Genomic DNA, 12,532 nt, shown 5'->3' on the forward strand with positions numbered 1-12,532 from the left:
AAGAAAGTGAAGCAGAAAACCACAAATCTATCTTTTTATATCACAGAGTAAAGTGAAAGTTTTTATCCTGAGTTTAATCATGTGCAAAAAGTAAATATTTATACAGTGCCTCCTCTTTGCATGTAAAAATGCACATAATGGGCCTGGTCAAACTCACTGTAGGGTTTTAGCAGTTGACTAACTGACTATATAACTGTGAATAACTGTGTATATTTAGGAGAGTATTATGTTTAAAATCTGTGAGGTTCTCTGCCTCTGTTTATTAACATTAATTTATTTTTAGTTAGAAAAATGAAAACTTTTATTATATAAAATTACAAAATGTATATAATAGAGAAATTGAATTTACATTTCTATATTTTTGTTCTCTTAAAGCTCAGTAAAAAAAAAAAGCTCAGTATATTTTCTCCTAATCAATTTTACTGTAGCTACATGCATACATACATGCATTCTCATCTGTAGGCTCTTTTAAAAACCTTGAACTATTTCTTTTCATTTTCTACTATATTATCCAGAATATTTTCTGTCATTAGTTATATTTCAGTAACTTAATAAACTTCAGAAACTTTCATGTACATGTATCATAATTTGGTCCCTTCATCCTGTGTTAATAAATATCTGATTGTTTTGGGCAAGAATAGTTGGGAGCAGAATTTGATCCATAGGATGGGAGGTCTCATTGTTCCTGAATCATTTCCTGTTTTTTTGAAGTGGGTCAAGAGATGTCTTCAAAAAGACAGTATTCATTTCCACTACCTCCTCCATCTTTCTGAAGCAGTTTAGAAGTAAATTTTATTTCCTGAATTCCATTCTATTATCTCCCCTCAGCCTCTAACATACTTATTAAAAACTGAGAAAGCTTCAGAAATGTCCCAATGAGATGTTATTTCTTATGTTTTCAGAAACAGAATTATAATAAAATAAAAGGTCTGGTATCTGTATGCATAAAAATGCCTTTTCAAAAACTATTGACACAAAATTCTCTGTGCCCTATTCCTTCTAAATTACAAGGCAGAGTTTTAAATATTCTCCTGGATCTTAAAATGACCTAAGTGAAACCCTACATGAAATTATTTTGTGCATGTTATCAGATGTTTGGGTCAGAATACTTTGCTGGCTCGTCTAGTTGTATAATTTTAAGCATGTTTTTCAATTTCTTTAAGCCCCATTATGTTCATTGATAAAAATAAAGACAATTAATGATCCTTAAGATTTTATTACAAAATTAAATGGAAATAGCACTCAAAAAGCATTTAACCCACAATGTTCCCAAGGTTGGTACAACTATTAACAATAGTCCTATCCCTGGTCATGTTCATGCAAGAATGAAAGGTACAAAATACAAACATTTGTATTATAAAAATAGCTTTACATTCACTAACTTTGTTATTTGAAAACACCCTAAAATCTTTCTGTTTTGTAAACACGTCACCTGGAATTTATGTACAAAAATTAAAGCAATAGTAGACAGATTGGTGGCCTCCATCCTCAAGAGATCTCTAATTTAACCTCTGGACTTCTGGAAGATTTGGCCTTGAGGGACTCCTCTGATGTAGTGAGTGAAAAACAAGGAGCTCTGAGACATTTGAGTAGAGATAACACAAATATAAAAGTCTTTGTGAGTAAGAGAAAGATGCAAGATGATCTGTGTTGGCTAAACCCCAAGACATCTCTAGCCATTCTGGATTTAAAGAAAAGCATTGGGAAGCAAAGAGCATCCACTTCTGGAAGCTGGAATAATGATATACTGGCAGGTTAAGAAGAATTGTGATTTATGTAGGAGATATTAAAGAGAAGTTTAATAAAAGACACAACCCTTCCCGAGGGCTCCAAAATGGTCCTCAGAGCTGCCTATATCTCAATCAGCATAACGAGACTTCTGACAGACTGAAAAATCAAATATGTTTAGTTGCTTAAAGTTACAAATTAATATATTGACACCAATTTTATGGTAATTTACTATAAAACTATATAAAATTATATATGCTGGCTAGCTAGATAATGGGTGGGTAGATGATAGTTGATGTGTAAATAGATTGAGATAAACATAGATATAGATAAGTGGTACTCAGATAATAGACAATAGATTTATAAATTAGGTAGAATAGTAGAGAGATGAGATGATAGATAAATTGATGATAGATTATAAAGATAACTCTTCATAATTAACTCTCACTTAATGTAATACAATATTTATAATTTTCCAGAGAGGAACACAATAGGAACACAAATTCAGACTTTAATTAATTATCTAGACTATTTCTCATTTAATTATGTTCTCAGTATCATAGTAATAAACCCATCAGTGTTGCCTTTTTTTTTTTTCAGAAGACCTAGCTGAAATATATTACTAGGCATTCTAGCAATCTAAATGCCTGCATCTGGGGCAAACAGTTATGTACATTTCTTCCCTTAAGTCAGCTTATTAACCTTTCAGGCAAACACATACATAAGATGTGTGTTTTAGATACAAGCAATTAAAATCAGGCAAAGGTTAATTAAATCAACATCAATGCTAAATTAGAAAGCTATTAAAATAAACTCTGAAATACTCCATCTTTCTTGCTGCCTGGCTACTGAAAATAAATACCAGAGAAGCCACAACAGACTAAAAAACTCTCAGAAAGAGGTGAGAACTAAGGAATTTCTCATCTTACTCTACCTAGCAGTGTATTTCCAAATACTCTGTAGGGGCAGCCTGTGTGATCTAACCCTGGCCACCTTTCCAACTCTATAACTCACTGTGATTCTCATACTGTCCTGTCTGAACCAACCACAGGGAGGGTGCAGCATGTCAGGCCTCTCTGTGATTTTTCTGATCCATTTTTTTCAATGTCTCTCTCAGTTTATTTTATCCTTATTCATTGTGTGCTTGAGATCTGTCTTAAATAAAAGATACAACATGGGAAGAAAGGGATTTTTGTAAACGTTCAAGGAAATTTAAAGCAAACTTGACTTAAATCAGAGTTACTTCCAAGCTTCTGCCTTAAAATAATCAAACCCCAGGGTTGGCTGGGATAAAAGCAATGCAGTCCTTACAGCCAGTATGTGTGAAGTATGGAATACAAGGCCCTGTGCATGCTGAGCGTCCACAAGGAAAAGCATCCAAATGAAGGCATCCCAATGATTCCACACTCAGGTGAACACTTTGATCTTTTATTATTGGCCAACATTCATTTTATATTCTTCTGTTAGATATGCTGCATGTTCCTTGTGAATTGCCAATCAACCTTCTTTCTATGTGTATGGCAAGCTGCCCCCTTAGATACACAGGGTTCACTAAATAACCCAAATTGGGAAAATTAGGTGCTGTGTCTCTAGTATTTTAGCTTTGTCTACAGAATAGAAACAAAAAAAGGAAAAGGATCATAAGAACAGAAATCAACAAAGTTTGCTGAATATTTTTGAGAAGAGATGGAAGGAAAATGTTTGGACAGAAAAAATGGTTTCTCAGTGTGAGTTTGGTTGTGTGTCCCAGTGTCTGAGAAGTCAGAATTGAGTTTAGCTGACAAGGTCTATGAAGAGTGGCTAGAAGAAAATGTTCACTTTCCTAAGACCCAAAATCAACAAACAAATGCTATTTACTTAGGGAGAATACCCATGATGTTTGAGTTTAGCCATATTTGGACACTTTTCTTGGACACACCATCTTTTATACAAATGTGAAATTCTTTATGAGAAACAAGTCAGCCTTATGTTTTTGTGTATATTTTAACTTTTAACAATCATTGAAATTGGTTATAAATTAAATCTTAGAGCAATGCAATTTCAAAAAGCTTAGAAACATACCCATATACATGTATGAACACATGCACACACATGCATGTGCACACTTACATGCACATATATGCACATACATGCATGTGCTCTCACACACATATGCACACACACACACACACACACACACACACACACACACTGGAAAGACATTTAAATCCCTCTCTTCTCTTAATAGCCCACACTTAAATCTAAAGTCTGTCCTGTTTCTTCTTCTAATAAAGCACCAACTTCTGTCTTCCATGACACCTCCTAAATGCTTTTCTCTGGTATGATCAATGACATTGTTTTTCCTAAGGGCATGTCTTCAGGGCAGTTCCTCAGGCTCTAGACGTGCAGTACCTCCCAAGCATTGGTGGCAATGTCATCACTGGAATTGAGCAATGCCTGCAGCCAAGACTGTAACTTCTTGACTTTGAATATCAAACTGTTTGTTCAGAATTCACCCTGATCTAGTGAACTGTCATAAGCCCTACAGGGTTAACTGTTCTTTCAGAACCTAAGAGTGATTATTAATAACCACAAAGTTAATATTGGGCCATGTTGAAATCTCTTCCACCAAAGAAATTAGTCTATTACTTTGTAATATAGCCTCAGGCAAGTTCTTAGGATGGGGCAGAAAGCACCCACATTCTTTGCCAAAATATCACAAGAATTTCTAGGTCAGTTATTAAAATTGTCCCCCATTGAGACCTCTGGAGTTGGGCCTCCACAGTCCACATTGCTCTTAGAATTTCCAAATCCCTGCAAGGAGGTCCCATTTAGCTCCACTACTGGTATTCATCTGCTCTTCTAGTCCAAAGTTCAAAGACCCAAATAGTCCTGCAAAAAACAACATATTAAGGCCCCATCACAGCAATATTCTACTGTCTGGTACCAACTTCTGTCTTAGCCACTTTTCTATTGTTGCAATAAAATACCATGGCCAGTGCAACTTATAGAAGGAAAGGTTTATTTGAGACTACAGTTTCTGCCAGGTCCAGCATGGCATTGGTAGGGACAGAATAACATGGTTCCTGTTCCTGGGACAGGGCCAGCAGGCATGGGCCCCCATGAGTGTCAATGTCTGCTGGGGGTATAAGGCTTGTTTGTATGTAAAATGTACATACTTTACGTTCCCCCTTCAAGGAATGTCCCCCTGTTAATACAAATGACTCCATGATAGTCAGAGATAGCATAAGTCTGGGATGCAAAGTTGTGTCTAATGTCTCAGCAAAATGGTAAATGCTGGGACCTGCAGGACAGCTCTTAAGGCTATGGGAAAGAACTCTAAAAACATGGGTTCAAAAAGATACAATTTCTCAAAAAGAGGGGTGAGGGACGAAATATGAATTATATCAAGGACTTCACAAATCTAAAAGAACAAAAACAGCTGTGCTGTGAGCCAACTTGTGAGTGGCAGGTCTCAGTAAGATGGAGGAAGAAGAAAGGTGGCACAGAGCCACATGGCCTAGAGAAGCTGAAAGTAGCAAGGGATCTCATAACTGGGGAATATGTTAGTATAGTGATAGATAAGCGGAATCTAGGCATAGAGCTTACTAATACAATAACTGGTTGTGTGTTTTTATATGGGCTTATGGGGGTAAAAAAATTACCACAACAGATAGATAGATAGATAGATAGATAGATAGATAGATAGATAGATAGATAGATAGAACAAAAAAGTGGGCTTATGATCTGTAAGAGATGAGTTGTCCAAAGAAATCTTTAGGCTAGCAAGGAGAACTGCCTCAAGTAGAACTTTGGGAGAGAGCTATCTGGAGATCTCTGGAGAAAGGAGAACAAGGGAAAGAGCAATCTAGAAAGCTGTCTCAAGCAGAAGATAGGTTGTCAGCTTGGACCTATGATTTCACTTCGAGTCATTAGGTTGGAAGTTCCCAGGCACCCCTTCCTCAGAACCCCTCTCCAAGCCAAGGCTGGGTCTTGGCAAAGTTCAGAGCCATAGGAGTCCATCAACGTCATGGTCAGGAAGCATGGCAGCTGATGAGCTGATAGACGTGGCAACTAGAGAAGCTGAGGGCTCACAGTTTGAACTGCAAGGACATAGAGTAAACTGGGAAAGGTCTGTGCCTTTGAAATCTCAAAGCCCACTCTCGATGACATATGTCCTCCAGCAAACCCTAAATATCTCCAAATAGCATCACCCACTGGGCACTAGGTATTCAAGCATGTGAGCCTTTAGGACATTCTCCTTCAAACTGCCACAAATAGTTTTGTTAATTACTTTCCCCAGCAAGGCAAATCAATGTGAATAATGTTTTCACAAATAAAATGGGGTTAAGGGTGGTAACACTGGAAAAATTACCAATAAGTTCAAGTATTATAATCACACTAATAGGTAATCAAGGTAGAATTACCATCTGTAAGAACCTTATTGTGGAGAGAATCAAAGTACCCTAATAATTAAATGCAAAAAAATAGTTCAAAAGTTTGTTTATAGAGGAAATGTTTACTGTCTTATAAATTTCAAAGGAAGGTTACCTATAGTCTATCTAAAATTAGAAGGAGAATGAAGAGGTAGACTAGTTTATATTTGACTACCATAAATAGTTTTACACAACATTGTAAACATCAATTTCAAAATTAATTGTCAAGTTATATTAAATTAATATTCATAAAGGGAAATTGTATGTCTTTTGTAAAATAACTAAATGATCTCATTTTTAAAATAAATGTACACTTAAACATATTTAAATCTGAGCAATGTCTAATTGCTTTAAGTACACGTGGCTATCATGTTACGATCTTATACATTTACTAATTTATGTAAAACTAAATAGCAGTAATTTAAAATACGCCCAAAAGTTCCATGACACTAGTATGGTGGGCTGTGCTCAGAGATGTCTGTGAGCAAGTCTAGAAAGCCTCAGGACTAGATGATTGCATGGTTAAATATTTCTGAATTGAAGTATTTCCTCTATGTAGATGCCACCAAATCAGTGAACCCCACCAATGATTTGGTAACAGAAAATGAACAGGTAGCTCTGATTCTGCAAAGAACTTGGAAATCATGAGCCATTGTCACCTCAGATGAGGCCTGACAGTCTTTAATTCCAACACCCGCACACCCGCCTCTGGAAATCCTCACATCCAGCTTTCAAGGGACTCATGAAATAGTCAAGATGTTCCTCTTTGTTAGGTTTATAGAAGGCACACATTCAGCTGAGATACTAAAAGAAGGGCCCAGACCATCAGAATTTAACAAAGTGAATGGAATCAGAACAAACCAATGAGTGTGTTCTGTTAATTTTAACTCTCTATGTACATGCCAAATTAACCCTTTCCTCCCCAAGTGACTTTTGGTCATAGTGTTTTATCAAAGCAATACAAACTCTAAACGAAGGCAAAGATGAACAGTTACTCTAAAGTGAGCCAATACTCGAATCCTACAATATCACAATTTAAATTCTGCTCCTAAGTTAAAACCCATCAGGTTTTCTGTTACTGTGAATTGAATTGTTAATGTTATAAATCCATAAAGCTGTGTTTAATTCATTTTGTCAAGCAGGGTATAAAAGTTAGGTACATGTACCAACCACAGGCCTATTTTAAGAATTAACAGGAACACTACCAGAGTTAAAATAAGAAATATCTTGGGAGATGGCTTGGTGATTAAAGAGCACATCTCTCCTGGTATACCCAGGAATGCACAAGCTTGTGCATGTACACACATGTGCAAACAGACCAATATGCACATAAATTATCATAAAGTATTTGTAAACCTTTGGGAAATTCCATACATAATTTATAGTTTCATTCCTGAATTATAATTCCTGGAGTGTGTTGAAGGCTAGGTGAGTAGAAAGAGAATCAGCACCAACTGTCATGCTCTTTTTTTTTTTAATTAGATATTTTCATTATTTACATTTCAAATATTATCCCCTTTCCTGGTTTCTCCTCTGAAAATCCCTTCCCCCACCCCGTGCCCCTGCTCACCAACCCACCCACTCCTGCTTCCTGGCTCTGGCAACCCCTTACACTGGGGCATAGAGCCTTCACAGGGCCAAGGGTCTCTCCTCTCACTGATGACCAACTAGGCCATCCTCTGCTACATATGCAACTGGAGCCATGAGTCCCACTATGTATACTCTTTAGTTTAGTTGGTCCCGGGGAGCTCTGGGGATACTGATTAGTTCAAATTGTTGTTCCTCCTCTTAGATGATTCATACCTTCATCCAGCACCCGGGTGAAAGCTGAGCAGCTGGGCTTACCTTGACAGACAGACATACATACACACACACATGCACACACAGACACATATACCACACCACACATACACCACACACATACAACACCACACACATATACACATACAACACAACACACATACACACACATATAACACACACACAAACATACCACACACATACATACAACATACACATGCACATGCACCACACTACATATACACCACACACACACATATACCACACCACACACACAAACACACCACATAAAAATACATACAACACACACGCACATGCACCACATTACATATACACCACACACACACACACATACACACCACATACACACATACGACACACGTACACACATATGGAATCCATCAGCTACCTGCAGTTTTAAATTATTTATGTCTTTGTCAGTAGCTGTAGGATAATCTGATCAAAATGCATTTGATATGTTATGACTTTTTCAAAGCACTAAAAAATATATTTTTAAAAAAGTGATTAATTGGTCTTGAATTCTAACAGTATCATCTCTTATAATAAATTGAAAACAAATCAGAATACCATTGGGTAAATTAGGAAATGAGACTAAAACGAGGAGAGGAGAGGCTCAGATTTGCACCTCCAATCTGTCTCTCTCAAGTCATATAAGCTCAGAGATGTCTGACCTTTTAACATTGCTACCTGATGCTGCCATCTGTAAATATGTCTATAGCATGTATCTCAGGGCCACAACAGAGGCGGGATAAGCCTAGCAAGGGTGACAATGCTAAAACCATAATTAAAAAAAAGAAACATCAGGATTTATTACTCTGTTCTAATATTTATTAATTCATTTACTTATCCAATAAAAAGCTATCAGATCAAGTATGCAGTACAGAGAACTTCACCCACATTGTCCTGATGCCAGATAAGCCCAATTTCAGAAAGTAATAAGGTCTCTGTGGGAAATAAAAACATGTTTTGGGGGTTGGAATGATAGAAATGGAGATAAAAATTATTGAGCAAGTCAGAAATGGTGCAAACTGCAAGGGAAATGGGCAAAACAAAAGATGAAAGCACGAAGAACCCTGGGTGCTTTATAAACCTTAAAATAGTGCCTACATCCAATGGTCGATTGTCCTTTTATTTCCCTTTCCTGGGATGGGTAAACTTGCTTTGTTTCCATGAAGGCAGTGGTGGTTGCCGGTGCATGTAAGGCCTCATCTTCTTCAGTCAGAGATCACCACGTGTTCAAATTTCAGCCATACCACCTACTTAGGGGAGGCGGCCCCAATAAGTAACCTCTATTTATCTTAATCCTCTAAAATTGAGCATGATAATAACTAGCTCACTGTTCCATCTCTAGGTGGCTCTGCACCCCCTGGAGCAGAGCCTGTCACATCCTGTCCAGTCATTACAAAGAGCCCAAAGTAAAGAACTTTTATAATTTTTTTTATTTTTTAATTATAGCATAATATAATTACAAAATTTCCTTCTTCTCTTTCCTTACTCCAAATGATCTCATATGATTCCTCACTCATATTTCTCTCTCTCTCTAATTTGTGGTCTTTTTAAAATCGTTTATATATAATATAAATTATATATTAAATATTATATATATATTCCAGTGTCCAGTAACACTATATATAGATATAAATATAGATATTCAATTAAACCATTGTTTATATATTGTAAATACACTATATATATATGTATATGTGTATATATATATATATATATATACACACACATATATATATTTCCTAGATATAGAAATAAATCTGCTCAGTCAGCATAATGGTATTTGTGTATACATAATTTCAGGGATGACCACTTAGTAGTGGATAACCAGTAAGGACGGGGGTGGTGTTGGTCCTCCCTGAGAAAGACTACTTTGCTATCTCTTGGCATCCTTAGCTGCCTGTAGTGCTTTGTCTAGGTTTTAAAGCACTATGAGATTCCCCTCTTCCAGATTAGCATAGGTTAACATGTCTATTGGTATCCTCCTTGTCTTCCTTAGGAAGCCATGTTGATGAGAGATCCATAGGAGTAGCTTATCTGACATCTCTAGGAGACACAATTGTGTATTAGTGTGTGTTAATAAGTACACAAGTTAAAAAGTTAATTCTCCAGATCTTAATTAGTCAAATATAGAAGCCATATAGATCAAAGCCATATAGAGCAACATGACCTATAATTGAGTGCCAACTAGTTTGCATTGAGCTTGTGTCTAGTAAGGCCATTCAGGAGTATTTGGGTGGTTTATTTATGACCACAAAAGGGAAACTAAGTTAAAGTAGTTAAAATGGAAAGTAAATCACTATGGCATTACAACTCAAAAGGTGGCAGTTGGAGATCAGGTACGCTGAAAGAACACTTGCTCAGCACTTACTGGGCCCTAGATTGAATGCCTAGTGCTGCAAAAATAAAGTGAAAAGGTAACATTTGTACTTGTATCCTCTTGACCTTAGAATTAGGTATCACTTAGGAATGACCTACTAAAAAGTTGCGTGCATCCCTTTACTGAAAAGAATGGTAAATATTACTCTAGTGATTTGTATGCCAATAAAAAAAAATCACCAACTAAGATATGTCTTGTCTTCCAGGCAATACAGCTAAGGTGTACATTGAGATTCAGGATGAAAACGATCACCCCCCAGTGTTCCAGAAGAAATTCTACATTGGAGGTGTGTCTGAAGACGCAAGGATGTTCGCATCTGTGCTCAGAGTGAAGGTATGAGGAGAGAATCTTTGATGGGAAACTACTTGGAGAGCAAAGAGCTCTGACTCTTGCAGACACACCATAGCCTGATCATTTGTATTGATGGCACTTAGACTCGTGCTAAAAGTACAAACAATAGATTGCACATGTTTGACTTCTGTCGCTGGGTAAAACACCTTAATGAAGACAACACAAGGAGAAGGGGTTATTTTGGATCACAGTTCCAGAGCAGATAACTACATCAGGATGAAGACGCTTTGGCTACAGGATCATGAGGTCCATCAGCACACTACATGAATGTCCAGAATGTCTTCAGCTACTTTGTGGGTCCTTCTTCTTCCCCTCTTCTCTACTCCTTTTCTGCCCTTTGAACCCCATTAACACTAGAAAAGAGAGAAGAAAGGATAGAGAGGAAAGTTGGGTTAGAAAAGGGGTAATAAGGGCTGGAGAGATGGCTCAGTGATTAAGATCACTGACTGCTCTTCCAAAGGTCAATTCCTGAGTTCAATTCCCAGCAACAACATGGTGGCTCACAGCCATCCATAATGGGATCATATGTTCTCTTCTGGTGTGTCTGAAGACAGCAAGAGCGTACTCACAAACATTAGATAGATAGATAGATAGATAGATAGATAGATAGATAGATAGATAGATAGATATTTTTAAAAGAGAAAAAGGGCAATATTATTATGACTACTTCCTGCTAATTAGGGGCATCAAGTAACTTTGGGCAAGTTTGATCTTTGTCTTCAGGATATCTAATTTGTTGTTGTTGTTGTTGTACATGACTGTTTAACAAACCACAACTAACAACAACCAACAATCAACAACCCACCCTGCCTCCCAGGGCTCTAGCATTTACATACCCTCTGAAAAGTCCCTAGAATTCTAAATGTCACACAATCACAGAAACTATCTGCAGCTGGCAAAGTCACACCCCTGCTAGAGCACGAGGCAAATCATAGCTGCTGAGGACACTCCGAAGCAGCCCTATATCCCACAGCTGGAGTTAAAAGGGAAACATTCTTATAATGGATCTGTGAGGATTTTCTTAATGATATCAAAATTGTTACTTCAGAACAGGTAGTGGGACCAAGCTTTATAACCTCAAAGCTTTATCACCTAAAGGCTCTGTAACCTCTCAGAAAAGAGCCTCCCTCTGGGAACCAAGTATTCAAACACAGAAGTCTGCAGGAACATTTCACATCCTAACAGGATAGAAATATATGGATTTAATTATCCAAATTCAACACAGATTTTTTTAATGAGGTGAACACTAAAGCAACTTCATATATTTTTACAAAAACTGGGGTCAAAATACTTACCATGTTCTGCATAAAATGTTCTTCCCCAGTACATAATTAATTTTTATTGTCTTATTTGTTTGCTTGTTTGTTTGTTAATTTATTATTGTGGTTACTTGGTGTGGTGGCTGGGGTTACATCAGCACTTATTCATCAGAGGCCACATTTCTGTAGTTGGTTCTCTCCTTTCTCCTTTATTTGGGTTTGGGAACTTGATTTCTGGTTGTCAGACTGGTGCTGCAAACACCTTTATCTGCTAAGCCATTATGAAGACAGTCCTCTCCATACCTTTCCACACCTCTATTAGGATCACTGCAGAATAACTCCACAGAGTCTAGAAGGAAATTTCTAGCAGCGGATATGGAAATCCATCGATTTCTAATGGAAATATTTGACTTCTTGCAAAACTTTTCAAGTTTCAAATGATGCTTAAACTAGCAAAACAAAAATACTCCCCAACACTGTTAATTTTAGGACTTTAATATCATCAGTCATTTTTAAAATTCCTTCATTTTTAAAAATTTAGCAAGCTACTTATCTAATTTGCAGAATGCTCA

At 36.9% G+C, this 12,532-nt stretch overlaps 1 protein-coding gene across 33 annotated transcripts in view; it reads left to right on the forward strand.

Annotated features, from left to right (window-relative positions):
* Pcdh15 (protocadherin 15) overlaps positions 1-12,532 on the forward strand; it is a 1,553,555-nt gene that overhangs the window by 1,443,625 nt on the left and 97,398 nt on the right. For all 33 annotated transcript variants that reach the window (XR_001779427.2, XR_001779431.2, XR_001779430.2 and 30 more), the window contains one exon: positions 10,556-10,683. Coding sequence is in view for 16 of the 33 variants with exons in the window: in XM_017313785.2 (XP_017169274.1) it covers positions 10,556-10,683 (128 nt within the window). In the remaining 17 variants the exon portion in view is untranslated. The remainder of the gene's footprint in view (positions 1-10,555; positions 10,684-12,532) is intronic.

The sequence above is a fragment of the Mus musculus genome, chromosome 10 (genome assembly GCF_000001635.26).
Source record: "Mus musculus strain C57BL/6J chromosome 10, GRCm38.p6 C57BL/6J".
In the NCBI taxonomy this organism is placed as follows: Eukaryota; Metazoa; Chordata; class Mammalia; order Rodentia; family Muridae; genus Mus; species Mus musculus.